Here is a 27,856-nt window from a genome sequence, read left to right on the forward strand (position 1 = left end):
CACAAAGCGAACAAAGATTACAATTTATACCAGTTGATTTCTGCGCCGAGCTTTCAGTGAGGACAACGCGGGCGGTTTGAGAAAAGGGTATTATAAGTCTATTGGGACACATCATTACTTCATAGTTAATGAGTTTTTGGTAATCTGTGGGCAGATTAGTGGTGCAATCAGACTCGGCCCAAATGTTACATTGTTTTAAATGTTCAGGCTGCCCTCGTCTTTTAGGGTTATTTATGAGTAAATTAATGAGGTTCTGATGCTGTCACAGACTTTTTAATTGACCTTTAAAACTTAAAGGTCAATAACTTAATTATGTATTCATTTGTCAGTCAGGTGTAAAGATCTGCTGGTTTGCACTGAGTGCCTTTTACTTTACATGCATTTTTGATGATCCAAAGGAAGTTTTTACCTAAGAGAGAGATGCTACCCTGTGTGTGGTGGCCTATATTTGAGAGTTAAAAACAACATTTCCCATGTGTCCATGTTTTCCTCATCACCCACTGCAACAGAAACACCGTCAGATGAGTCAAGTATCATAACGGAGTTGAAAGAAAAGCTGTGATGAGTTTGCAGCAGCGGCCTTTAATCAAACTCTCCACCGAAGAGTTGCGCACTATAGTCGGTGGTGAAGTTGCAGGACGTGTGATAGAAGTCCGCTCGTTAGGACATTCTTCGGAGGATTTCAAAAGTGGGGGGGTTTACTAAGATTAGTCTCGTTGTGCTTTTTCACGTGAAAGAGCCTTTATAAGGAGACATTTTGTCGGAGACGTTGGTGCGCTGCACAACAGGGAAAGGACAACTTGAGCTCGTGCAAAAGTTTTAAAAGTTTGCGCATTTCAACATGGCAGCGTTTGCATTGCCGGAGGGATTCACGGAGTTTGATATGTTTACATTCGGCTCTGCACTTCTCGTCGGGGGTAAGTTCACCGAGAATACCGGAAGACATGTTTCTGCTAGAATTAAAGAGACAGTTCAGTCTAAAAAAAAAAAACATTTACTTCGATAATAAAAGCATCTTAAATTATGACAAAAACAAACATGCATTTAATTTTTCTCATTGTGATGTGATTGCAAATATAAGTTAACCTTGCATATATTTTTGGATACATATTCAGGTTGATAACTGTCATACATTTCTCTTCTTATCGTTTCCTTCAGGCATGCTTGGATTCTTCCTCAATGCCATCAGCATCGTGTCTTACCTCGCTGTGAAGGAGATGCGGACTCCCAGCAACTTCTTTGTGTTCAACCTTGCCGTGGCTGACATCTGTTTGAATATTAATGGCCTCACGGCTGCATATGCGAGCTACCTCAGGTATCAAACAGAGGTCACACTGAGGTTTTAAAGAGTTATTTTCCTTCCTGTGAGGCCCCATTCTGTTCCATGGTGGGGTTTCTACATTTCTTTAGGCACTGAAAAGCAAGGGCTTAGTATTTGGTGTCAGCCAATGGGTCGCACAAACTAAATAAGCCTTTGGGTTCATAATCCACATTCCACCTTATTCAGTGTGTAAAGTTCAGATTTTGCAATCGGATCGGTTGGAAGTTATCCAGCATGATTATAATTAAAATGTAGCAACGTTTAAATATTTAAACCTCCAATATATTTAAAAAATAAACTGAAATAGTAAAGGCCTTAGAACTAGATTTTACCTGCATACTGGTGCGTACAGTATCAATAACAATAGCTCGCGTTAGTAATCCAGTCTTGGGCATTGGGAAGATAAATCTGAGGAGTTGCCAGATGTTTAACAAATATATTATTCTGACTTTTCTTGGCGACACATTGGAGTTTTACCTTTTCAGGATGTTGACTGAGACTATCTGAGAAGGGCACATCACTCTTTGATGCTCACAGCTCATCTTCAAATGCGGTCACATGCTAGAAAGGTTGGGAACCAGACTCAGCCGCGTGAAATCATGCCGTTTAAAAAAAAATGTCATCAAAATGCTTTTACAGCCTGATGTAGGTGTGATAATAATACTGGGTTTAGGCAGTAGGTCTCAACATTGGTGGAATATGACTCAAGTTCTGCTGTCTTTTCTAGATATTGGCCATTTGGTCAAGATGGATGTGCCTTTCACGGTTTTCAGGGCATGATATCGGTCCTGGCGTCCATCAGCTTCATGGGTGTCATCGCTTGGGACAGATATCACCAGTACTGCACCAGTAAGTACAACATATCACCAGTACTGCACCAGCGAGTACAAATAGCAGAGAAATCTCAACTCACATCCAGTGTTCTTCTTTATTCTGTAGGACAGAAGCTCTTCTGGAGCACTACTTTGACGATGAGCGGCATCATCTGGATTCTTTCCATCTTCTGGGCTGCGGTTCCTCTCATGGGATGGGGCGTCTATGACTTTGAGCCTATGAGGACTTGCTGCACGCTGGACTACACCAGAGGGGACAGGTAGAATTGTATAAATATAGGAATGATACTAAAACTGGAATGTTGTTATTTTCCTCACTATCAGTCCATATCTATATGTCTATAGTTAGCACAAAAAAAAAGATAATTACTTATTTAGACAAAATAGCATGTACACTAGTTAAGAAATGCAGCTTTCAGTAGCATTTTGACAAGTATTTACCATATTACATCTTATTTTCCTATGAATCTCTTTTCAACAGGGACTATGTGACCTACATGCTGACTCTGGTGTTGCTCTATCTGATGTTCCCAGCTTTCACCATGTGGTCATGTTACGATGCCATCCACAAGCACTTTAAGAAGATCCATCACCACAGGGTAAATGTGCAAAAAAGAAAAGTCTCGACTGACTTGTGTTAAGCTGCTCCTGTAGTACACAGTGTCTATTCTGTTTGTCGTATTTGGACAAACAGACACACAATGATGCCTCCAACATGTCAGTTTGACATTTTGGGAAATGCGATTATTCTCCTTCTTGCAGAGAGTTATTGATATAGTGCTCTGCCAGAAGGCAATACAATTGAACTTGACTGAATAATTTAAAAACGAAACCATCAGCGTTATAAATCCACTACATTGCATGTGTAATACCTACAGTAACACGATGAACTTTGTTTCCCAGTTTAACACCAGTATCCCCTTGAGGGTGATGCTGATGTGCTGGGGGCCCTACGTCCTCATGTGTATCTACGCCTGCTTTGAGAACGTGAAGGTCGTATCTCCAAAGCTAAGAATGGTGAGCATTTATTTAGTTTAATTCAGTCCAACAGTTTGTGGGAAAATGCAGTCAAAATGATGAAAAGGGAAGAAAGTAAGTCATCTTATTCCTGACTTAGTTTAAAGGAGAATTCGTAGTTTATTTAATCTGGCTAAACTGCCAGCGTGTTTACAACCTTTTGACTGCTCAGGTTTTGTTGTAACAATGTCAATGTGTTCCTATGTGTTTTAATAAACTCGTAGCTATCCTTTGAATCGAGCACCTAACTTGATGAGAATCCTTGTTTGTGCTCGCAGGTGCTTCCAGTTGTTGCAAAGACAAACCCCATCTTCAACGCTCTCCTCTACTCATTCGGAAATGAGTTCTACCGCGGCGGCGTGTGGCACTTCCTCACCGGGCAGAAGATCGTTGATCCGGTGATCAAGAAGTCAAAATAAAAGGAAACGCAATACGTCATCATCAAATCATCATTTGCTCTGATGTTGTAAACATCAATGAGCCCTTTCGATGTCTGTACAGTTGGTATGTTTTCACATGTGGACAGTAGCTGAAACTCAGGACAATCTCTGCATTTGGAGCCTGATGCTGGATTTATGTAAATCTACAAAATGTGTCTTGTGTAATTATCAAATTACTGCATAATTTCTACATTTGTCTTAAAAACCTGCACTGCTACTCCGTCCGTGTTAGACCACTTACAATAAACACATTGTGTTGCTGCTCTTCTACTGTATGCTTCATCTACTTTAACCTGAATAACTGAGCTGATGTTATAACTAAGATTTCTACAATTGACCAGCATTCAGAGATGCCCTCTCCTGACACAGCTGTCTCAACCGTTTACTAAGCAGACTGATCGATTGTGGTTTTGTTATGAAGACAGTTTGAGACAATGTAACTTCTATATATGGTAAGAAAAGCCGTCACTGTGTTAAGACTCTATTATGCAATAATACTAAAGTCAACACTTGAGGCAAAGTGAACTTCATGAACTCATTTCAAAGTAGGCGATTCTTTAAATAGCATAAACTTATAAATAAAGAGGTAGATTGTGTGCTAGATCTCAAATTGCTTTACCGTGGAGCTACTCATTAAAATATGGTTAGGGTCATGTTATCCATTAATAATACCAGCATTATAATGTACCGTTGTACCTATTTCTTTGAACTACATGCTTAACATTCTGTCTTTTCTATGAGTCACATTTAAAAGCAAGCGTTAACAGTGTCAGCGAGGGCACAGAAAATACAAGACGACAGCACTTTGATCTCTGAGCTGCTGAATACATGCAACTCCAGAAATAAACTGCTGTTACACTGACCTCAGATGCGACTGACGTTCTTGCCAGGCAGGTGTCAGCAGGTGAAATCCTCTCACCGTCGAAGGCAGCCTGTCTTCACGCAAGACGAGCCGGCTCTAATGAACAACGTTCACGCATGTTCAGAGCCATCCAAAAATACTCCTTACGTCTTTGTGGTTTTGGAAATAACAAAGATAGGACAGAAAACTTGACAATGTAGTTCACACATTCATACCTACGGGGTGAATTACATTATTTTCAAACTGTCCTATACTTTAAGATTATGACCAAATACCTAAAAAAAAGCATGCTAATCTAAACACAGCAAACATGTAACCTGCTTAGCATTGACCTTACCATTCCCCTCAATGCACCTCCGTGCTGCAGGTACGGCCTCACAGACCCTTGAGCATGGCTGTAGGCTCTCTTGTTATGTTACAACAAGACATTAAATACAAGTCAAATCTTTGGATTTTGTATTTCAAAACATTTGTGTTAATAAAAAACTGAAAGTTTCTGGTGCGATATATTTAATTGGTTTTCCAAACAATATGAAACAAACATTCTGCCAGTATGTGTTTGCTCTGACAGGACAAGGGCCCTTCCCTCCCATCAAAATCAGCCTCTCAAGGCAGGCATGGTGCTAACAAATATATATTATTAAATCGTAAGACTCCACCGTCCCCATGTTTCATGAGGTGGCTGAACGAAATTATTTTATCGTTAAGATGGAACAGATTTGTTTTAGCACACGGAAGTCACAAAACTATTTCCCTAAACCTGACTGTATAGCTCTTTGCGGCAATGTTATATATGTATATGCTGTGCAAACTCGGCCTTTTCCCTGCATGCTGACTGATGAAAAGAAAAAAGACTCCACTAGTCTTAAACTGACTCATGCAGCCGGCTCTTTAGTGTCCTTGCAGCACGCCAAACAAGCTGTTCTCATTAGCAGGTAGTAGATGGCAGGCATAATCAGGTACTTCCTCATAAACTCTCCTCATCCATTGGGCTGATCAGGGTTTTACCCAGGAAAGACTGGGGAATCCAACAGATTAGCATCAAGTTCTTGGGAACAGGTGTCCCATTGACAAGACAAGCATTTGCGGACCAGTGATCTAAATCGGTCACGGCTGTAGATAGAAGCGACAGTAATAGCAACGAGCTCACAGGAAGAAAGGAGAACAACTTGTCTGAGAGAGACGCAGTCTCATTGAGTTGCTAAATCCGTCAACAACCCTTTTCATTCAGTCGAGTCAGGATTTAGATTACCATCCACCCACAAGGTGAGGTGAAGGTGTTCCTGTCTGTGCTTGAATAGTGATCATAGGTGTGTTAAATATAATGCTAGTCACAGACAGATGGTGTTAAAAAAAAATAATAAAGAAAACATCTGTCACAAAAACAATTCCAGAAAGAGGAGAGGGAAAAGAAATGCACTCTGTAAGGGTGATACAAGCTTTGGTGGCTCTAAATCGTTCCACTAATAAACACCGGAAAAACTAAACGTATATTTTATCGAATTCAACTGTTCAATCAAACAGTACAAACAATCATACACATATAGAGACGTTTCCAGGCCTTCTGCACACTGCAAGGAATACAACTCAGCTGTAGAAACACTGAAATGATTGTACAATAATAGAAGTATGATTGTTTTACCTAAAATAGCCGAATTTTCACAGCACATTTTTAAATGAGCCTCAAGATATCACCTAAAAGCCCCCAAATTCTGAGAAACAATATTGAGAACATGACACTCTGTATGATAGCTACAGCCCTAAAGAACTATGATATAATAATTATGATTTGAAGAGTACAAGATAACGTAAGAAATACTGTCAGATTACCTTTGCCATTCTGAAACACTTCAAGTTCTAGGTTTTGTAGTAAGAGTACAATAACGCTTACCGTTAACGCTATTAACTGCTGCAGAATTAGATTTCTACAAAAATCAAAAAGCACAAGGACTCTTAAAAGGAGGATTATGGTTGAAGAGCACTTTATTTTACATCAACTGATGATCTGTTTAAGTGCACAAGATTCCCCTGCTGAGTTACAATTTGGGAAATAAAAGAATAAGCAGAGCATAAAATACTTTACCGAGTAAAAGGTGAAGCACAGAGGTCGATTGAGGGAAACAGTGTTTGCATAAATTCCCAAGTTAATTAGTAACTTTCTATTGGCCCACTCAACACAATGCTCGATGTTAAATAATAATTTAGCCGAGAGTTACTTAGAAAAGAAAAGCAAAGGCCAGAGAGAATCCTGCATTACACGTTGCAGTCAGCAGGTCGGATTAGATGACAGGCGTCGACATGTCGCATGACAAAAACAAAGATCTTACGTAACACTGCACATGTCTGTTCATAAGCCAAAACGATTTCTCTTTCACCAACTGATATTTTGATTTTATCACATCAACAAATTGTGTCAAAGATGTGACACACCTCCTGTGGATTTTTCTTGAAATAATATCAAAAGGATTGTCTTCCAGAGTATAATCTGGATTAGATTATATTTGCGTCACTAGCCTTCACATACAGCTTTTCTTCTGGCGTCATTGATCGATTGATCTCTCACAACGTTTTCACACCGTCCATGTCTCAACACAGACGAGAAATCTCACACTATGAACTCCAGATTGTCAATGTAGTCACTCACATCTCTGCACTGTCACTCATGTAAAATCTGTATATTAAAAAAAAACAGTAGTGTGTTTTTCTGACGGCTGCTGCTGTGCCAAGCCTCTCTCATTAGTGAAATTGGGCAGTAATTTGCTGTGATGTGTTAATCCTCCCGTTGGTGTATTAATGTTGCATTTTTCTGCATCAAATAATCCACTGAACACCCTGGAAACACCCATCCGCTGTCTGCTGAGATCATCATCCAATATTCTCTTTATAACTATAATTATCAAAAAGTGTTGATATCAACAACTAAAAAGATGTCGTCTTAGCTGGGGCTGTTACACATACAATACTAACATATGCAATAAAAGTACTGCAACACTAGTCACATTTGGTAGAAACAGATATATTCCCACACAAAGTGAGGCCTCATAAAGTAGTAAATAATTGCATGTGGAACATGTTTGATTGTTATTACCTATTTGAACTTTAAGGTCCAAACTTTAATTTGTATCTATTCCTTGGGGCGACATATCATTTAAATAATAGTATAGTTTATACAAGTATACATCCAAATTGAAGAGTTTGTCATACAGGATAAGTTAGGCCTGTTGAATTGATCTTTTCATTACTTGATTTTGGTGTAGTGTCAGAAAATGTTTTACAGTCGGATCATGGATTACACATGTATCATTTGCAGGTCTTCATTGCCCTCTACTGGCGAATAACAGTTCTAGTTTAGTTTAATAGTTTTAGATTACAGTTAATTTTTTTTTAATTAACAAGGCTTGAATATTCTTAATTTGCTGGAAAATTCAAATGATGTAGATTTGTTGTTGTTTTTTCTAACGCATACATACGCATTAAATATGAATAACAAAAAGAATCATCGAAAAAAACCTCAGACTAAACTGTAAATGATGAGTAGCATCCGGTTACAGTGGTTGTAATAATGTAAAATATTTACTGACTACTTCATGGACAACATCGCTGAGTAATGAGATGATCTTTTGTCGATGTTGTGTTCACTTGTGGATTTTCACCACACGGTGTCGCTGTTGTCTTGTGTTAAATCTTTCAAGAGGTCCCCTCATCTCCGTACTGTCGGGTACGATTCCATCTCAGGACATAAGAGCAGAATGCAATGGTTTCTATGTTATCACACAGTTTAGTGTTGTTATTGATATGATTTGGTTTCTTGGATACATTTTAACTAAGTATACTTTTTTTTTGTTGTTTTTCATTTACGAAGTAAGTGACAATCTCCTCGGCTGCCTTTCATGTTCGTCTGCGGTAACGGGTGCTGTCCAAAGTCTCGTGGTGCTGAAATCTCTTCAGCTCCTGCTGCATTCGTTTATGAGTTCTTGTCTGGTACACATTCAAAAAAGCAAATATAGTAAACTAGAAACTCTTCTTTTTACGCAGCTAATGAATGTAGTGAATTTAATATTTGAGTGAGTTTTAATATTTTAATTTCTATAAACATCTATATTTATGAAAACTATTTGGCGAGAAGTGAGATAGTTGTTTTATTTATGCTTGCACTGTTTTAAGTCCTCTTTAGATTTTCTTATAAACTATGCACTTACGATCTGTGTGCGCGCGCACGCTTACTTTTTTTAAACAGTTTGTGTTTGTCTATCTCATCTTGAGATTAATATCGGATAGATCTTCTTTGTAAAAGATGCATTACCCACGATGTCCTAGCTTTGCATGTCCGTACACGTCTATGGATTTATATAGAATCATTGAAGAATAACACCAAAGTCCAGAGTCGCACACTGGACAAGAATGAGAAAGCCTCTTTTTCTTCGAGGCTCTTTGTAGAGGGGGTCGTGTGATGTGGTGCTCATTGGCTCTTATTGGTTGAAGTGATAGCTGCCATGGATGGAAATTAACATAAAGGAGGCAAGTGGCGAAGGGATCCACTTGGGGGCAAGCTGGTGATGCGTCACAGCTCTTGGTGAAAAGAGGAGACAAAAAAGGGACTAAAATAGCGCCGAACCCGCGGGTTTAATGTGCACCAATGGCCACGAAGTCACTCGTGGTCTCAGAGCTGCGCGCAAAAGTGCCACAGGTGATAGGAGGAATGGACACAGAGATGAGAGAGTTTGAGTGCCCTCGGTGTTGCAAATAAGTAACCAATTTCGCTCCAAACAAGCTTTGCCATGTGAGATTAGCGACCGAAACCTCTGCACGGTGCAGAAACTCTACGATTTCACCACGTCACTTCTCGGGAGATCATGAAACAGCATCGGATGTGGCTGCGGCAAAGACACGTTGAGAAAACTGAGGAAAACCATCTTCACCGATGAGGCAGCGGAGTTCCCCTTCGCCTCTCCCTTTACGCACAGGCGAGGTGAGGACGGAGAGCATGACATCAATGTAGAGAAAACACCAATACGTCATCAGAGGTGTTAAAAGATCGGCAACAGACGGGAGAAGCACAACTACAATTTTTAAATCGAAAGTCATAAAAAAAAAGCACATCATGGATGGAGAAGGAAGATCGTCCGGGCTGGTCAAATCAGCCGCGGTAAAGCTGTCCGAGATGGGCGAAAGAACCAAGGAGCTAGGCACCGCGATGAAGGATCCTCACCAGCAAAGACGGATCATATTAGTGATCGTTTGCGTGGCTCTCCTGCTGGACAATATGCTCTACATGGTAATCGTGCCAATTATTCCAGACTATCTTGCAGAACTGGAGAGTGAGCAGTCAGAGCACGTCCACGTAGTGATGCACCGCAACTCTTCATTCAACAGCACAAGCCAAGACAAAATCAACAAGAACAATTTAGATATCCAGATTGGAGTACTTTTCGCATCTAAAGCCATCCTGCAGCTGTTAGTTAGCCCGCTGTCGGGAACTTTCATAGACCGGGTTGGATATGACATTCCACTTTTAATTGGACTGAGCGTTATGTTCGTGTCCACCTGCATATTTGCAATTGGGGAGAACTACGCGACGCTCTTTGTGGCCAGAAGTTTGCAGGGTCTGGGGTCGGCTTTCGCGGACACCTCTGGCATCGCGATGATAGCTGACAAATACACGGAGGAGTCGGAGAGAAGCACGGCGCTGGGCATCGCCCTGGCGTTTATCTCTTTTGGGAGTCTGGTGGCGCCTCCTTTTGGGGGCATCCTGTACGAGTTTGTGGGCAAGAAAGTGCCCTTCATCGTGCTCGCCTGCATTTGCCTGGCGGACGGCTTTCTGCTGCTGACTGTGATCAAGCCGTTCTCCAACAGGACTAGAGAGAACCGACCAGTCGGCACCCCCATATATAAACTCATGGTTGACCCGTACATAGCTGTGGTGGCCGGGGCGCTGACAGTCTGTAATATCCCCCTGGCCTTTCTCGAGCCCACCATATCCAACTGGATGGAGACCACCATGCACTCCACTCAGTGGCAAATGGGGCTCACCTGGCTCCCAGCCTTCTTTCCTCATGTCCTCGGTGTGTACATGACAGTTAAATTGGCAGCTAAGCATCCAAATTTGCAGTGGTTTTACGGAGCTTTAGGTATGGTTATCATAGGAGCGAGCTCCTGCACAGTCCCTGCATGCAAAACCTTTGGGCAGCTCATCGCCCCGTTGTGCGGCATTTGTTTTGGCATTGCACTGGTAGACACTGCCCTGCTGCCGACACTTGCATTTTTAGTTGACGTGCGTCATGTTTCAGTGTACGGTAGTATTTATGCCATAGCAGATATTTCCTATTCTGTTGCATATGCTATGGGTCCTATAGTAGCCAGCCAGATAGTGCACAATATCGGGTTTGTACAACTTAATTTGGGCATGGGCCTCGTGAATGTGCTTTACGCACCAGCCCTGTTGCTTCTGCGCAACGTGTGCCAAATGAAACCGTCCCACTCAGAGAGAGATAACCTCTTGGAGGAGGCTCCGCAGGGGCTGTACGATACTATCAAGATGGAGGAGAGGAGAGCTAAAAAGAAGGGCTACCGTTCGGCAGGGAATTGCCTTGCAGTAGATGAAAATGGGTTTGACAATTTCAGAGCACAGCGGTCCGCGTCAGAGGAGTCGTCCGGTCCGGAGTACACTTAGCCCGGCCACACTCTCACCGCCCCCCGAAACATTCCCCAGGAGAGATTTGGAGATGAGGCAGGTTATAGTCAAGTAATTTAAACTTTTATGTAAGTACCGATGTGCAATATAAAGACCCAATCACCAAAATCATGGTGTGACCCGCTTTTATAGTTTCTTTTTGACTGTGATTTCATTGTGTCGAACACGTCTATGTAGCGTTTGTCATGGACGTATAACTGGAGTTTTGTGCGAGATCTATCAGCTACCGTTGAATTCGTGTGTATCACTATTGTAAAAAGATATAAATAGATAAATGCACGCACAATACTATATGGGACCAACTATATGCAGCACATTTCCCCCCTTACACAAAAAAAATAGCCTATATTTTTAGTCTCTGAAGAAACTTTTTTTACTTGCACATCAAAGGCCTGATTTTCCTTTTAAGTTGTTCAAAACAATTCGTGAATTTTGATTTTGTAACAAGTGGGCCCGTTTGAAATGTTTTTGTTGTATTACATGCATCATAATAAATGGATTTTGTACATATGTGTATATGTGCACAATTTAAATGGTAAAAACATACGTGGACCTCTACAAAGTACGTGTGCGTTTGTTTGTTTGTGTGTGCGCGCGTGTGTATGTATGAAACATTTTGTCAAGACGTAGCTAATGAAGTCAGTCTCCTTCCGATGAAAACATATGTATTCATTTATCAATTGTCGTTTTAATAAATCTCTGTTTGGACCTGCGTGACACTGGTGATTTCATTGTTATTTCAAGCTTCAAACGAACAAAAACAAAATAAGTCTGGAACCTTTTTCGTTAGAAATACCATGAATTCAGATTATGAAAAGCGATTCAAACTCCATGTTGCTTTTCTAGAAGTATTAAAACACCATGGCTGAAAAAAGGAAAATCTCATCAGGATTCCATTATGAAAAGTGAGAAAAATATTATTCGTCCTGTTTATTGAAACAAAAAATACATAAAAATGTAGAATCTCACAATTTGGCACATTTGCCACAATATAAAACAAAAACACATATAAAGCTTATAGTTTAGAAAATGAGGCTACAGCTGCAAAACAGATCTATTGTTTCACAAGGGCATCCCGTATTGATTCAAATCAAGATGACAAACTCGGCAGAAAGCGCACAGGACTTAAATCTGAACCGTAAAAGCACCATAACTGTCATCTCTGTCGACCCGCAGGACCAGGACCTATGAATGACAAACAAAAAGCGAGTCTCACTACTTTTTTTCTATATAAAAAGTATTATCGGATGTGGGCAGAGGGGGGAGGGGGGGGGGGGGGGGGGGGGGGGGGGGGGGGGAGGGGGGGTGCAAGCTGTCAGCTAATATGTTCCGCGAATAGATTTCAATGGGAGGAGTTTCTTGCCCCAAGGGGGTAGGTATAGACGCAAACACCTTCAGCATCTTTTCCAAGGCGCACTTTAACGTGGAGTCGCAGCCTTATGGCGAGAAGAGGGAATGGAGGAGAAGTCCGGCGTCTGAACGGAGCTTTACACTAATATGGGATTTCACAGCGTGGACGTGGGCGGCAATGTTAACTTCCACACACTCATCTGACCTCTTGAGTCGTGCACCGATCAGGTAAGGTAACTTTTCTTCACTTTTAAGTAAATGTTTATTAAAGAACGGTATAATGCGCTGGGTGAGTTTCTTTGGCGCACAGCATGTACGATTATGCATCTTTGAAACTCATTTAATTTACTCTAAAGTCCACTGTGCTGTAAAATTTGTTTTTGCAAAGTTGTATTTAATTGTTAATCATTTAAGTTGTTGCCCGACTTGCATCCAGGGATACAGAATTATCTATAATTTTGTATATCTTTTAGCATTGTGTTATTAAAATAAGTACACATTTTCTCCCTTCATTGGCTGAATTTTCATTTGTTTTGGGAAAAATGAAGCTTCGAGGACTGAACTAGAGATGAAATGAGTTTTTAAGATGCATATCTCTTTGCAGTGGTGAGCGATGAGGCACAGCTGGAATTCAAGGACATGCAGCAAATTGCATTATGGCTGCAAAACGATGAAGAATGGAAGCCTGATGGTTCACTTTCAGACAGCACTATGTAACTCCATTGCTCAGTAGGCCTCATTTTATTTACTGTAATTTTTCTATACTTGTCTGCACTCTTTCTCAAATGTCTTTACATGCTTCATGCAGGGAAGACTGACCTCAGATCCTCTCGAGAGGCTTTCCACATTATTTCCCTTTGACTGGACTGGAATGCAAAGATGCCAATCATGGAGAAAGAGGCGGCCAGTGGCCGAGACAGCAAAGTATGAAAACATGTAATTCCTTTTATAGTGAACATGTTTCTTTTCTTTTCAATCAGCACTCTGAGCATTGTCGCTGTCCATGGTCCTGAAGTTGGCAAAGTAATAGTGTTGAATTTCAGCACCACTGACAGCGGCTGCGCCACTTATGCTAACTGGCCGCTAGGGGCAAAAAAGACAGCGGGCCCTTCACCGTCCAGACATTATTGTACTATTTTGTGTCGTTTAATCCACATTGAGCCAGTGGAGGATTATGATATCATTGAGTTTGCATTGTATTTACTGTGGTTTGATTGGCTCCAAATTTTAAATCTAAGTTTTTCCAAGCATAACAATTTATATGACTTACTAAAAAAACATCTCCACAAAACCCATTTCCAGGAATCCATAGCTAGGAAACCTATTTTACAACTCCAATGTACTTGTCAATATTAACATGTGGGGCTTCTAAAAGTACAGTTATGCAAATGATCAAACATCAGACAGAAAAGATAATCAATTTGCGTTTTCTATTCTAATGAAAACAAGTGGTTCAAGTCCCAGAGGGCTGGAGAGTTTATTCTCAAATAAGCCTTGAAGCATTTAAGTTGAATTATTAACGTAGGTTTTATTTATTTTTTAAGCATAAAGAAAAGATGTGAGGGAATTACCACTTTAACTAATAAACCCTCAGTGAATCAGGTGAAAGACTTAAAAATAGTGAACAGCTGCTGTCCTTTCATCACTTATTATGAGTAATTATACCAACCTGTGTTTCTTTTAATGACATCAGATGTTGCCAAAGGTCCCTGTGCCCCCACTGAAACAAACCCTCGACACTTACTTGAAGTGTGTCCAACACCTGGTGAAGGAGGAGCAGTTCAAAAAAACAAAGGCCATCGTGGAGAAGTTCGGGGCTCCTGGAGGCGTTGGAGAGGTTCTCCAGAAGAAGCTTTCAGAGAGGAGGGACAAGACGACTAACTGGGTAAACTCTAATATCTGCAAGATAAAATAAAAACACTGCTGCTCCATGCCGTAGGTCCCCTTGTATCAATTAACTTTGTCTTTGTTTTATTAGTCTCTAAAAGTATTTGGATGCGTTTCTCCTTTCTAGTTCATCAAACGTACATTTGGAAAAGTCAATATTGCAAAATCATTCTCTAACGATTTTTCTACAATCAACACACTCTTTGTATCATTCATTATCATTATAATCCAATTTATTGAATTTGACCTTTTACAATATAGTGTCTGTAATCAGCCTCAGCTTTGATTGTATTTGTTTGTAATAATACTGTATCAAACTCTGCCTCTGCTCTAATGAGTCTGACAATAAAAATGAAATATATTACCCATTCATAAAAGAGTTGAAGAAAGTGAAACACCTTACAATAAAGATTTATTGGAGCCTTTGTTGCTTCAATATCACCACCTGCGTCTGGGTGATCGGTCAGACCACAACTCATCCAGCTCAGTGAAACCTATCACGCTCCCACTCCCACACTGACTCTCTCCCACTCTCCTTTCCACCTGGCAGTGATACACTGTAATGGTGTTTTTACTCCATTGCCCAACTCTGACAGCAATAACTTAAGTCCAAAATGCTTGACAAAGCCACATTTCTCAAAAAGCGTCCCTGTGTTTTTATTTAGGTGTATGACTACTGGCTGGAGGACATGTACTTGAACAACAGGTTGGCCCTACCGGTCAACTCCAGTCCTGTCATGGTGTTTCCTAAGCAGACGTTTAGAGATCGTAAAGACGCCCTCAGGTATGTGCTGGACTTTTGGTTCTGCTTTGTCAAACCTTTGCATGTGCTGAGTGTTTAAACAAATAGAACAAGTATCTTCATTATCAATTTATCTCACAATTGTCTCGATTAACCGGTTTGTCCAAAAAAGGTCAGAAAATTGTAAGAAACCTGAGTTCCAAGAGTCCACGGGGACGTCTTCAAGTTCTTTTGTCCAACAGTCCATAACCCAAAGATATTAAGTTGACTTTTATATGAGACAAAGAATCATCAGACTGGAGGAAGCAGAAACTTGTTGCATCATAATTGAATTAAACAATTGATTGATTATCAAAAGAGTTGCAGATGAATCTTCTGTCAATCAAATTGATCTCAGCCCTGTTGAAAACCCTCTTTGTACTTTGCTCTCACTTTACAGTCATTCTGGGAACTATAGGCAATCTCAAATTTAAGCAGAAGTACATAAATACACCAAGTTCCATAAAAAAGCCAACCACAATATTTCATATCACATAACAACTCCCAGAATGCACTGGACATCACAGATTGTTTGCAAGTCTGTGACAACCACAGTTTTTCAACCGCAAAACAATGCCATCCCTACCAATACAAAGTACCCGATCTATCACTCAGTTCTGCAGCCAATGACAGGGTTTATGTTCTTCTCAGCAGGCACGGGACTCAGATTAAGATCTGAATTACAGACATGGAGAAAATCACTGGCATCATCTCTTCGTTGCATCTCTGCCCGTTATTAAATGAGCCGTGATACACCAGACATTACACCAGTCCACCCAGGCCTGTAACTCAACATTAGCTTTTGTCAGCTCTCGCCGCACTAACTGAATAGTTCCAGAGCACCCCAAGCTGGTAATCTACTGACACAGACACTTATTCGATTGGGAGTGACAGAGCCAAGCTCACCGCAGAGACTGCTAGTCAGGCTTCATTTAGGGGTGTGGTGCACTGCGGCCGCCTCCTTTGTATTGATCTGGCTTTGAACGTAATAACACCAAGACAAATGACATACAACATGAGACCTGACAGGGCTCTGTGTTTTCCCTATTTGCCCACACCGCCCACTCACACATACAGACTGTGTGAGAGAGAGAGAGAGAGAGAGAGAGAGAGAGAGAGAGAGAGAGAGAGAGAGAGAGAGAGAGAGAGAGAGAGAGAGAGAGAGAGAGAGAGAGACAAACACAGATAAACACACACAGCTCGCCCACTGTATCCTAGTAATTTGCCATAATGTGATTACTGTTAGGCCTGTGAGAGATGAGAGCAGATATGATTATAATCACCAGCCAGTTCGCTGTATGTTCAGTGTTTCAAGTTTTTTAAAATTTCAAACCGCTTCACTCTTTTCAAGATTTGCTGCTCGTCTCATCAGAGGAGTGTTGGACTATGCTGCTCTCATTGATGCGTAAGTTTAACCTGTAATGGATCACATGCCACCCTGCACCCTCATTCTCCACCTGCATGCCCCTCGAGCCCACCTCATCGATGTTACCTCGACAAAGCAAAGTTAGTGAATTTAAGATGAAAATAAAATGAAGTCAAATGATAAGTGATAAAGTGAGAGGTTAGAGGTAATTTGATGTGTGTAATAATGTCTCTCAGGCGAGCGCTGCCAGTGGATTTTGCTCGAGGCCAGCTAGCTGGAACCCCTCTGTGCATGGAGCAGTACTACCGCCTCTTCAACTCCTACCGCTACCCGGGGTTAAAGACAGACACGCTGGAGGTCCAGATGAACGCAGCCTCCTCAGCGCCGCAGCACATCATCGTGGCGTGCAAGAATCAGGTCAGCACGCCAGCCTCTGAGGAAACTTTTCACACTCCATCACAGTTGTAACTGGAGACAGTGTCCTGTCCATTTGAGAGAAAATATAAGTAAATACAAAGAGTTTATCGATAGATGACACACCTACTCCACATCTTACAGACCCTTTCAATAAAGGACAGGCTAAACAATGACGTCTTTTAATAGGTCTGTATGACTCACATCAAAAAAGTTGCTCTTCAGTTAGACATTTTGATTTCTTATTGTAGCTCTGGTCTGAACTACTCTCACTGATCAAATCAGACGAAAGATTGTAAGTAATTGGTGATCATATAATCCTATTCACATACATGGGCCTAGTTATATATTGTTTGTTTCTCAACTGATCATGATTAAAAATGTCAGTTTTACTACAGTGTTTACAAATGTTGTGGTTGCCTTTCTGTCTTTAAAACTGCACCAGCCAACTCCCACAGGGCCCTGTAACAAGCCAGCCTGCCTACAATCTGTAATCTGTGCCATGTTCCCCACATTATGTTTAAATCCTACTGATAATTACCATAAATGCATAAAGCCCACGCCACTTACACGCAGGTCTTAGGTCCAACGCTACTATTTTGATTACATTTAGCTCACGGAGTGTGCCTTTAAATAACCTCGGAAAAGAGGCACAGTAGGGGCTCTCACCTGGAAACAGTTCTGGGAACTATCAATCTGTGGCACATAAGGGCCCGTCCCTATGGAGATACAGGCGGTTAACTAAATTACTGTCGATTGAATCAGCCAGAGCTTCCTTGAGTCGTGTGTTTAACTGATCGCAGTAGAGGAGCCTTTTTTTTTTTTTAAGGTAGCACTGGACCATTTTCAGCCATAATCACTATCGTCCTATTTATCTAAGATGTGCAAGGACCGTACCGCAGTAACAATAAACTCAGATATGAATGACTAATAGCAGACAAGGACACATCTAAACACAAATATTGCATCGTGTGATGCAGTACACAATTAAATAGTGAAGGCACACATGATTTCTATAATCTATTTTTTTTCCACTAGTTTTTCGTGTTGGATGTAGTCGCAAACGGCAAGCAGCTCATCGAGACTGAGATCTTATCCCAACTGGAGAAAATCATGACAATGGCAGAAAACGCAGCAGAGAGACTCCCTCCTCTTGGTATCCTGACAACTGATGGGAGAACAGAATGGGCACAAGCCAGAGATGCACTAACAAAAGGTCTCTGCTTCGAACGTTTCTCTAATTCTCTCAAGTTTCAAACAACTGCAAACTATTTTGAAAGAAATAAACCAAGACATATCTCATCTCCTTCCCATCCAGATCAAACCAACAAGGACTCTCTGGCCCTGATTGAGAGCGGTCTGTGTGTGGTGTGTCTGGATGAGCCCAGTGGCCTGGATCCTAGGGATACTAACAGGTCCCTGCTGATGCTGCATGGTGGCGGCCGCGAGAAGAATGGGGCAAACCGCTGGTATGACAAGTCAATGCAGGTAGGGCAACATTCAAGGCACTTAAATCCTCCATTAATGTAGCGTTTGGGATGTTATGTTAATCCACCTCCACTCAGTTTGTTGTAGGAATGGACGGGATATGCGGATTTGTGTGCGAACATTCGGCATTCGAGGGAATAGTTATGGTGCAATGCTCTGAATACCTGATGAAATACATGTAAGTCAGCCCATCGCAGCAAAACATATAACCACACACTGAATATTGTTGTCAACGAATGCTGCTGAGGCACACGTTCTGTTGTCTTCTTGAACAGAACAGGGAGTCCCTCCAAGATGGCGAAAGCATCCACTGTCAGAGAGCTCCCCCCTCCGAGAAGGCTGCTCTGGAAATGCAACCCACACATCCAAGGACTTTTAGCAGCTTCTGGAGACAGACTCCAGAAGTAAGACCAACACAAAGAAACTAACACTTCACCATATCTACAAATAATTCCTTCTATAGACATCTAGTCTCACGTCGTCTGCGCTTTCTCCTTCAGGCTGGTGAATAATCTTGACATGGATGTTTTCAAGTTCAACGTTTATGGGAAAGAATTCATAAAAAAACAGAAGATGAGTCCAGATGCATTCATACAAGTTGCCTTACAACTTGCATTTTACAAGTAAGGCACATTCAGGATCTCAATCTTCAAATTTGGCTATCAATGTGCACTTTCAAATATACTGTCTCCTCATATAGATGTAACAGAAGGCTTGTTGCCACTTATGAGAGTGCGTCCATTCGGCGTTTCCAACAAGGTCGGGTTGACAACATTCGCTCTGCCACCCCTGAGGCCCTGGCCTTTGTGATGTCCATGACAGATGAGAGGGCCACGTTCTCCGTGAGTCATTTTTCTCACTTTGACCCCAATTACTGAGTTACTCCCACAATACTGTTTATCACACCTGTTTAAATGAAACAGGTGCGACCAGTCACCTCGCCCCGCCAATCCCAGTGTACTCATCCAAGCAGATGATCTCCCTGCAGATTTAACGGGTCTATGGAAAATGGATTTATTGGCTGCACTGCTCTCTTTCTGTACAGTGCAAAAATGCCTTGTGTTTACTTTTTCCTCTAAATTTGTTTTGGTTTCTCCAACAGGATTTGGAAAAAATGAGACGACTGATTGATGCAATTAATGCCCAGACAAATTATACAATTAAAGTAAGTATTTCAAAACAGCCTTTGTCAGTATAATTAATGTGACAGTCAGAATTTAAATGTGAAGACTAAACACCTTCATCTCAAAATGTCTTTTGAGTATCAAACATTCACTCTTAAAAGAATTGTTTGACATTTTGGGAAATGCACTTACTCACTTTTTGCTGAGAGTTAGATGGAAAGATTGATACCAGGCTGTATGGCAAATATGAAACTCCAGCTAGGGCACGGTTAGCTTAGCTAAGCACAATGACTGTAAGCTGAGAAAAACAGCTAGCCTAGCTTAATCCAAAACTAACAAAAAAATGAATAAATCTACCTACCAGTATACCTCTAAAGCTCACATTACCACATTAGACAGGCTAGCTGTTTGCCCACCTCGAGTCTTTATGCTAACCTAAGCTAACTGTCTCCTAGCTGGAGCTTTATATTTTACAAACAGATATGAGAGTGGTATCTATACTCTCGTTAAACTCTCAGCAAGAAAGTTAATAATTGTATTTCCCAAAATGGTTGTGTGAAGTTTGTTTAATCATCTTGCAGGGAGGGTGGCAGCTATGGTCAACTTGAATTGATGTTTGTTAGTATAGATTCCAATAGTGACCAAAAAACGGATTAATTAAATTAAATTAAATTAATATATTTTGGGGTATCAGTTAAAGAAGATGGGCTATATGGGCGTTGCATTTCTATTCCAATCATCCGACAGGCAGTTAAGATAATTCAGTGAACATGGTCTGCAACCTACTGTGATGTGAGATGGTTGAAAAGCTGCTGAACACAAAACAAGGACTGGACTGGAAATAACTCATGTGCTCATATTGAGGTCCTAATTAAAAATCCTTCCTTAACACTAAATAAAACGTATTTCTCAGGCTATTACAGGACTGGCAATAGACAATCATCTTCTCGGGCTTCTGAGGATCGCAAAGGAGCTCAACATGGAGAAGCCAGAGATCTTCTGTGATGAGACGTATTTGGCCAGTAACCAGTTCATCCTGTCTACCAGTCAGGTAACATGCGATCCCCCTCTATTCTAACACAACGCTCGCTTTAAGTGATTGCTTCTGGATGGCGAGAGAGAATACAGAGGAGATACTGTTGAGGAAATACTGGTGCTGATAGTGTTTTTGCACAAGACTAAATTAAATATTAGTTTCTGCTGGTGTTTGGGATCCTCACTGAGGGCTCTGTGCTTGCTGCTATAGTATTTTAATTGGAGACCCTGCCAAACACTATTGCCCTCCTTATTGGGTTCAATATCTTTGTTATGCTCGGGCTCTGAGAGCTTGTGATGAGCATTGTTTTATCTATTTTCTGCCCATTTATATGCTAAATGATTACTCCAATGAAAGAGTCAACTGATCAAGCAATAATACATTCCTTTTCCCGTTCTCTTGATGAGCTTATCTGATCTAACCCCGACTGTGCTCTCTTGTATCAGGTCCCAACCACAGTGGAGATGTTCTGTTGCTACGGCCCGGTGGTGCCCAATGGCTACGGCGCCTGTTACAACCCGCAGTCAGACCACATCATCTTCTGTGTGTCTAGTTTCTGGGAGAACACGGGGACGAGCTCGGCCGTTTTCGTCAAAGCCCTGAACGAGAGCCTGCTGGAACTCAGGGACCTGTGCTGTAGAAGCAGCGCTGCGGCTACCAAACGGGCCGATAGCGGCCAGGGAGCTGGCCAACGTCATAAATCAGGGAAGTAAAAAAAATACTGTGAGAGCACGCCCACTGAAGCTGCTTCACTCAACTCTCAGACTCAGTAGTTGAGATGCATTGGTGTGTCTTTGTTGTCTGTGCAATAGTGTTCCTTTAACAACAAAATACAAAGCCTTAAAGTTCATATATACTATATGTAAATACTAAAACAAATGTGATGTGAATGAAAACTGGAAAACTATTTATTTTTTGGGGATATGTGTAGACGTAATGATTTGGGGTCCAACAATGACCCTGTTTGACTCGGCAGACTGAGATTAACTGGTCTGCTGCCTTTAGGAAACTTAAGCCATGCCCACTTTGTAGCACTGATGAGAGGGGCAACTCCCCATCAGAGCGAATCAGCTGAGCAATCCCAATGTATATCTTACACACATAGAGTAGTTATGTAAAGTATATGAGAATATTCTGTAAAAAGTACAAAAAAACTGTATATTTAAGATACTTCTAACAACCATGACATCCTGTAAATGTGATCCTGTTTCACTTTGTGTGTGCCATCGTGTATTAACTAACTGGATCAGTTATATTATACATTACACAAGATCCATTTTAATGTGCTAAAGTTATGTGATGTTTATATTCCATCGACACCATGAGGTTTCCAAAAAAGTTGTGTTCATGTGAAGTCTGTCTGATGAGGCACTTTAAGATATTTATATAAATATATGAATCAATAACTGTAAACGCAGAGGACTGGTTATGAATAATGTGTGTAGAGGGAAAACTGATTTCAGTGGCACATTTAAGGTCGTCTAGATGTGCTGTACGTATGTGTTCCATGTTATAGCAATAGTTAATAAGTGTAGAGTGCAATCAGTGCTACTGTATAAGTAAAATACAGTCCAGTGGTGATTGAGGCAATAAGTGCTTTGTATTTGCACTTAAGAGGTAAAATGAGGGATGTATTGTTGCACTGTAGTGCAATGCAGTGAGGGTATACTTGCAATTTACCAAATCAACTCTTTAGATGCATGGAGCTTATGTAATATTATATCAACTATTTTTGATAATCAGAAATATCGGACATTATCGGTTAACATTAAAATGAACTATGGCAATCTACATCGTGCATGCTGTTTGGGTGTGAAAATATCAATTCAAAGTGTACTGTGACTCGGATTCTTCTCCAAATGTATATTGTGTTTCAATCTGTGGTGGTTCATGTCAACAGAAAATTGAATCAGTGATCTGTAGTGTTGAAAATGTGACAAAATGTTGTCCTGTATCCAGATGCCACTAGTTATGTGTCTACCAATCATCAGCCAAAGTGAACATGAACCATGTAGATGATTTCAAAATCAATGTCACAAAAAGACTTTAAGCGACACACGTTGCATGTTTATTCTTATATACTATCTGTATTTTTTTATGTTCACATAGAAAGCTTATATGATAGAGAAAAATACTATTAAAGGGTACAAATAAGTAACAAAAATGCCTTAAAATAAAGTGATGTAAACTGTTTTCCTGCCAGATGTAATATTCTCGAATGTTTTACCTCGAAAGTTAATTTGATTTGTTGTTGATTGCCGTCTAATCTGAGTGATACGTGTAATATGTGTCATGTGTTGTTCAGTGAGTTTTCCCTTTGTAAACCAAGTGAGTAATTCTTGCTGTTTTATCCATTGAACCACTGCGTAGTATTAATGTATCATCCGTGATAACATTTTTAAATGACAACTTTGACAGGGTGCTTTATTAAGCGATTAAATATTCAATGAATGTTCAGTGAAAACTCATATGTTCGTCATGAAAAACAAAACAAAAGGCTGATTTATTTTTCTAGGCTACAACAATATTTTGTTGATAGAAGACATTGTTAATTTGAGCTGTAATACAACTGTTGTGTAGCAAAACGTGATACTCTATTCCAGAAATAAAATTAACTCTAAACTCTCTCAGTGTCAGTGTCGTCTGTTCTACATTATTTAGTATTGCCACAATTTTTAAGTCGACCTAATCTAGTCTCAACACACAAGAACACATTTACTCATTTTAATTCTTGTTTTCAAACATTATGGTACGATAACGTGGCGGTGAAATATACTAACCTTGATGTTCAGTCTCATGCACAACTGTAACTTGAGAGAAACAACTGGATTCATTTGCATATTGTCTGTTTGCAGCATGGCCACTTCACTAACACACTCCCAACAGATGGCCTCGTTTTCACCAGCATCTGATAAGGTCTTTAGGGAGAGACCTAAATTTAATTCTTCAACGGTTAAACCACTGAACCGGGTCAGTCAAATGCCCAAAATAAATTTAACATTTAGTCAAGCTCCTGTGAACTGGTCCAATTAAATTTGAAATACAAATTGAGGTGAAAATAAATCATGCAGACTCGTATAGATTACAACAGTTCAGCGTGTTAGTGGCAACAAGCGCAACACAGTCCACTTACATGATATTTGCTAATCATTGTCTCTGTATTCGGTGGCTGTGTGTTATCGCCATATCACTGCTGAACTAAGATGTTGATTGGACTTTCAATTCAAAGCAGCAGCAACTCAATTCAGACGTATTTTCCTATTGAGTGATGTCATCTGAACTCACTGCCAGGCTGAATTTAGGTATTGAAGAGCACTGTGAGGAAAACATGTCACACTGCTGTGCAAGTCACCTCACTGCTCTAATACCGGCTGTCCAGAAGTGAGTCTATTGACAGAACATTAAGCTCGGTCACCTAAAGTCAGTGCTGGCGGCGACCAGCGCTTTCATTCGGCAAGGTGCGACTAGTGACAAGCCTTGGCGCCGAGATCAATGACGGAAGCCCACCTGGAGATGGATGATGGGAGGACATTAACACTAATAAGTGTCTGCCACGCAGCAGACGGACACAGAGCCTTACATGCTGGCTGCTATTGACTAGAGACGGGGCAGAGCTGTCCATCCAGATTCCCTCCTCCGTGCTGGAGCCAGAGTCCAGGAGAAATAAAAGGCGACTGTTGCTGGATTTCTACCTCAACTGAGAACGACAAAAGCAAAGCAGTTGCAGTCTATTTAAGTTAAGACCCTCATACGTAGAAATATCCTCCTCAACAGGTGGGAATTACAAAATAGATCCACAGCTGCACAATGAGACAGAGAGGTAGAAAAAGGTAGAAAATCATACGTAGTTTCAAGGCCATGAGTTGAGTTTCTATACTCATTCAAAACTGCCAACAAATTCAAAATGGAAACAGCAAATATTTGTCCATAAATATGATATTTACTAAATAAAACAGTGCACAAGGCAGCAATTAGTAAAAACGTAGCTATCTAGCCGCACGTCTGACCAGTGCTCAACAACCCATGAGAGCCTCAGCTCTCACAAATCACGCGATGTGCTGTAATCACTAATCACCATGTCGTCTTAATGAGCCTCTGTAATTGAACATGACTGCACATTACTCAAAAACAACAGCTACAAGATTACAATCTGACTCCATTTAACAGCCAATTTGTTAGACTGATCCTGTCATCCAAATGTGCTTCACACACTATTAATATATTCGGTACAACAGAAGCCATGAGCAATGGTGCAGCCATCTTTGAAAACGAAACTGAGCTTGACATTTTCTCCCTAAAAGTGGTACAGGGAATAAAAAAAAAGTCCCATTGTCTTGTGTCAGATATTGACATTTAAGAAGGAAAATTGAAAGATCGCACCACTGTCATTCCCACAATCTTTCAATTAAGGCCAAAGTCTATATTATAGCTGTCTGTTTTCACTCACAAAGGAATTCTGATAATGGCCACTCTGGCATTTATGAGGAAACTGCTCCCAGGGCAGACGCTCCATTTACACACTATCTTGAAGCCTAATTGGGCAAGAAGTGAAGCCCCATTAAATAATACGCCACAATACATGCCAAGACCTCAAAAGCAGTACTTCCATGGAACCTCCCCCATTTAAGTTATATGTCCATTAATGTACTGATACCACTATGACAGAATACTGTGTAATTCAGCTTCGTACAGTGATTGACAGGCTTCCATTATGGCTTTTTTAAACAAAGTCCGAATTAAGAGGCGTGTGAAGAATTTGTTTCCATCACATAAAAGAAAAATTGCTTAAATACAGCATGAACTATTCGAGCTTGCTGAAGAACTGCAGTATAATAATATCAAAGGCACCGCAATTATTCTCAAATGAAAATATTAAAATCACTGCAGCCATAATCACACATTGTTGCACATCACCACAGTAGGCGACTTCAAGCTCCTCACTTCAGCGACTGTCAAGAGTTTCTTCAGCTGTTTTGATATGTTATAATGAGGCGCTGCTGGATGACAACATGACACCTATTCATCTCAACGTAGACTCCTAATTTCTTTTCCTATTTATCCCCGTTCCGCGCAGGTACTTGTTTTCTCGTGATTTCAGAGCAATACTCCATCCTCAGGCTGCATATCAGCAGTAACAGAAGCTACGCTACTGTAAACGCAGTACCTAAACAGTGTTGGCAACGTATGATTCATTTTGTGATTGGAAGATCAATAACCAATTTGAAGATGACCTGGTGGAGAGGATCCAGATTGCGGGGCTGTGCTTCGATGTGCGGCGTAAATCTCGGGTGGTGGCTGCGCGTCCAGGCCTGCCACGGCTCCTGCTCTGGGGAATGATTTATGCCTCGGTCCTGCGACGTCTCCTGTAGCGGTTGGGCTCGTACCAAGCGGAGCTAATTTGAGTGGCCTCAGTGAAAGAGCTTTCTGAATGAATAGTGGGGATAGTAAACGAAAGGGTCAGGGTGTTACAGTGAGAGAAAGTGGAGTGGAGGACAAATAGTCATTAATCATTAGCTTTATCATCGTAATCATTATCATAAGCACACTGTTCAGCTCACAGCAGTATAAATGGCTCGACTCTCAAGCACACACATGGACTTACTTTAGATCTGAGCAGAGACGAACAAAGAGAAAAAGAGGGAGAAAGTGAGAGTTCATGACTGGATGCGAGTTGAGAAGGTAAACGGTTGTGCAATCATCTTAAGACCCGAGTCAATCATCCACAAAAGCACTGCGAAGAGACAATCGCATAAATGCTGTCCTCACATCGAAGTAACAAGCATTCGTCCGCCTGCATGGCCTCCAAGTTCGGCATGAGAGAAACTCAGAGCCGGTTGCATAAGTGCCAAATGTGAACGGATAGAAGGCGACAGGAGGGATAAAAGTTAGATGGAAGGAGCTCATTAAGAGTGCTGCATTCTCCTCACAAACCCCATCTCGGTTAAGCATAGAAATTTGTGAACTGGCCATGAGTTCTGAAGGATATCTTATAATACTTGACAAGTGAAAACCGCCACCAGGCAGCTAATAGCTATACTGTCATGAGGGCAAATAAAAAGGCATGGGTTTGCATGCATGTAGGCTTTGTGGCTCTGGTCATGTGAGACACACTTTGCAAAAGGCAATTCCCTCACTCACTCCCCAAGTTCCCCGAACAGATCATGTTCTGCTGCCATGCCAGATGTGAGATGGAGGGATTGTAAGCGTTGGGAAAAGAGGTTAATTGAGGAGAAAAGGAGTAAAAAAAATAAAAGGTGTGCTTCATTAAATGCTCAGCTCCCGGGTGGCCATTTGTCCCAGTAGCATAGTCCCTGTGGAGCAGAGCTGGGTGGGGTGGAGATGAACAGAGGTGCAGGAGCAGCAGCAGCATCCTTGAGCCCACAGCTGCCAATAGCTCCATCGCTCTCAGGACTCCAGTAACTAAGCCACACGCCAAGGAGCAGTGCCCGCTTCCTGACTCCGCCAATTACAGCGACCCATTAAGAGGAACCAACGCAGCTCCAACAGATGGGAGAACGGAGGTGTGTTCATTCACTTGTCTGGTGAAAGGAAACAAAGCCTATTTTGATGCTGATGGGATTTTCTTTTACCTAACAAATAAAGATTTTTTTCCATAATAGATCGTTCATATTTTTATGTGCATTTATATAGTTTTTTTTTTTTTGCCAGAGTGTGGTTTAAGGATCAGGTGAGAGTCTCATGGTTTGATACTTGCCATACTAACACAATATACACAGACCACATACATTCCAGTTTATAATTGCCTTCACATTATCTTAGGTCAAAAGATATTCCATGAAAGGTGAGTTATGTTCATACAGAAACTAAACAGCATACAATGTGAACAGGAGAATCTCCAGTCTTCAAATTATACTTTTCAATAAATCCACTATTTCAACCTAAATGAATAAAAGAGTTCTGTGACTGTCCTTCCCCCTACTGGCAAACAACACAGCTGAAATCCAAACACCACCCCAGGAAACGCACACACTATGATTAACAAACACATTACGCTGCATAGTTCACAGGGGAGTTTTTTCAGAAGTAAACTTAATCCGACCACTAAGAGATGTTATGAGAAATATGGTAAGAAGCATTAGGAACTTAATGGGCCGCACACAGTTGAAAAGTAATACTGTACGGCCACGTTTCACAGGTTTGGCTCGTGTGCTTTCTGTACAACCTTGAGCTCATTTGTGTCTATTTACTTCCAGGGGGCTGTGAAGGCAGATGAAGGAGGAGCAGA

The 27,856-nt window shown here is 41.0% G+C and overlaps 3 protein-coding genes across 3 annotated transcripts; all 3 read left to right on the top strand.

Annotated features, from left to right (window-relative positions):
• Positions 1–521: 521 nt before the first annotated feature.
• Positions 522–3,875, top strand: rgrb (retinal G protein coupled receptor b). The gene is made up of 7 exons (XM_076092904.1): positions 522–917; positions 1,159–1,315; positions 2,049–2,170; positions 2,261–2,414; positions 2,636–2,753; positions 3,058–3,171; positions 3,450–3,875. Exons 1-7 carry the CDS (start codon positions 842–844, stop codon positions 3,588–3,590), a joined length of 882 nt encoding a protein of 293 aa, XP_075949019.1. The 5' UTR covers positions 522–841; the 3' UTR covers positions 3,591–3,875.
• Positions 3,876–9,574: 5,699 nt separating this feature from the next.
• On the top strand, positions 9,575–11,143 carry slc18a3b (solute carrier family 18 member 3b). The gene has a single exon (XM_076092725.1). It carries the CDS (start codon positions 9,575–9,577, stop codon positions 11,141–11,143), a length of 1,569 nt encoding a protein of 522 aa, XP_075948840.1.
• A 2,250-nt stretch (positions 11,144–13,393) lies between these two features.
• On the top strand, positions 13,394–21,323 carry chatb (choline O-acetyltransferase b). The gene is made up of 14 exons (XM_076093226.1): positions 13,394–13,438; positions 14,208–14,399; positions 15,067–15,185; positions 16,534–16,587; positions 16,785–16,965; positions 18,001–18,178; positions 18,281–18,450; positions 18,528–18,628; positions 18,726–18,854; positions 18,951–19,073; positions 19,151–19,292; positions 19,553–19,615; positions 20,488–20,625; positions 21,057–21,323. The coding sequence occupies exons 1-14, from the start codon at positions 13,394–13,396 to the stop codon at positions 21,321–21,323; spliced, it is 1,902 nt and encodes a 633-aa protein (XP_075949341.1).
• Positions 21,324–27,856: the final 6,533 nt, after the last annotated feature.

The sequence above is a fragment of the Anarhichas minor genome, unplaced genomic scaffold (genome assembly GCF_050575085.1).
Source record: "Anarhichas minor isolate MPS153535 unplaced genomic scaffold, ASM5057508v1 ptg000017l, whole genome shotgun sequence".
In the NCBI taxonomy this organism is placed as follows: domain Eukaryota; kingdom Metazoa; phylum Chordata; class Actinopteri; order Perciformes; family Anarhichadidae; genus Anarhichas; species Anarhichas minor.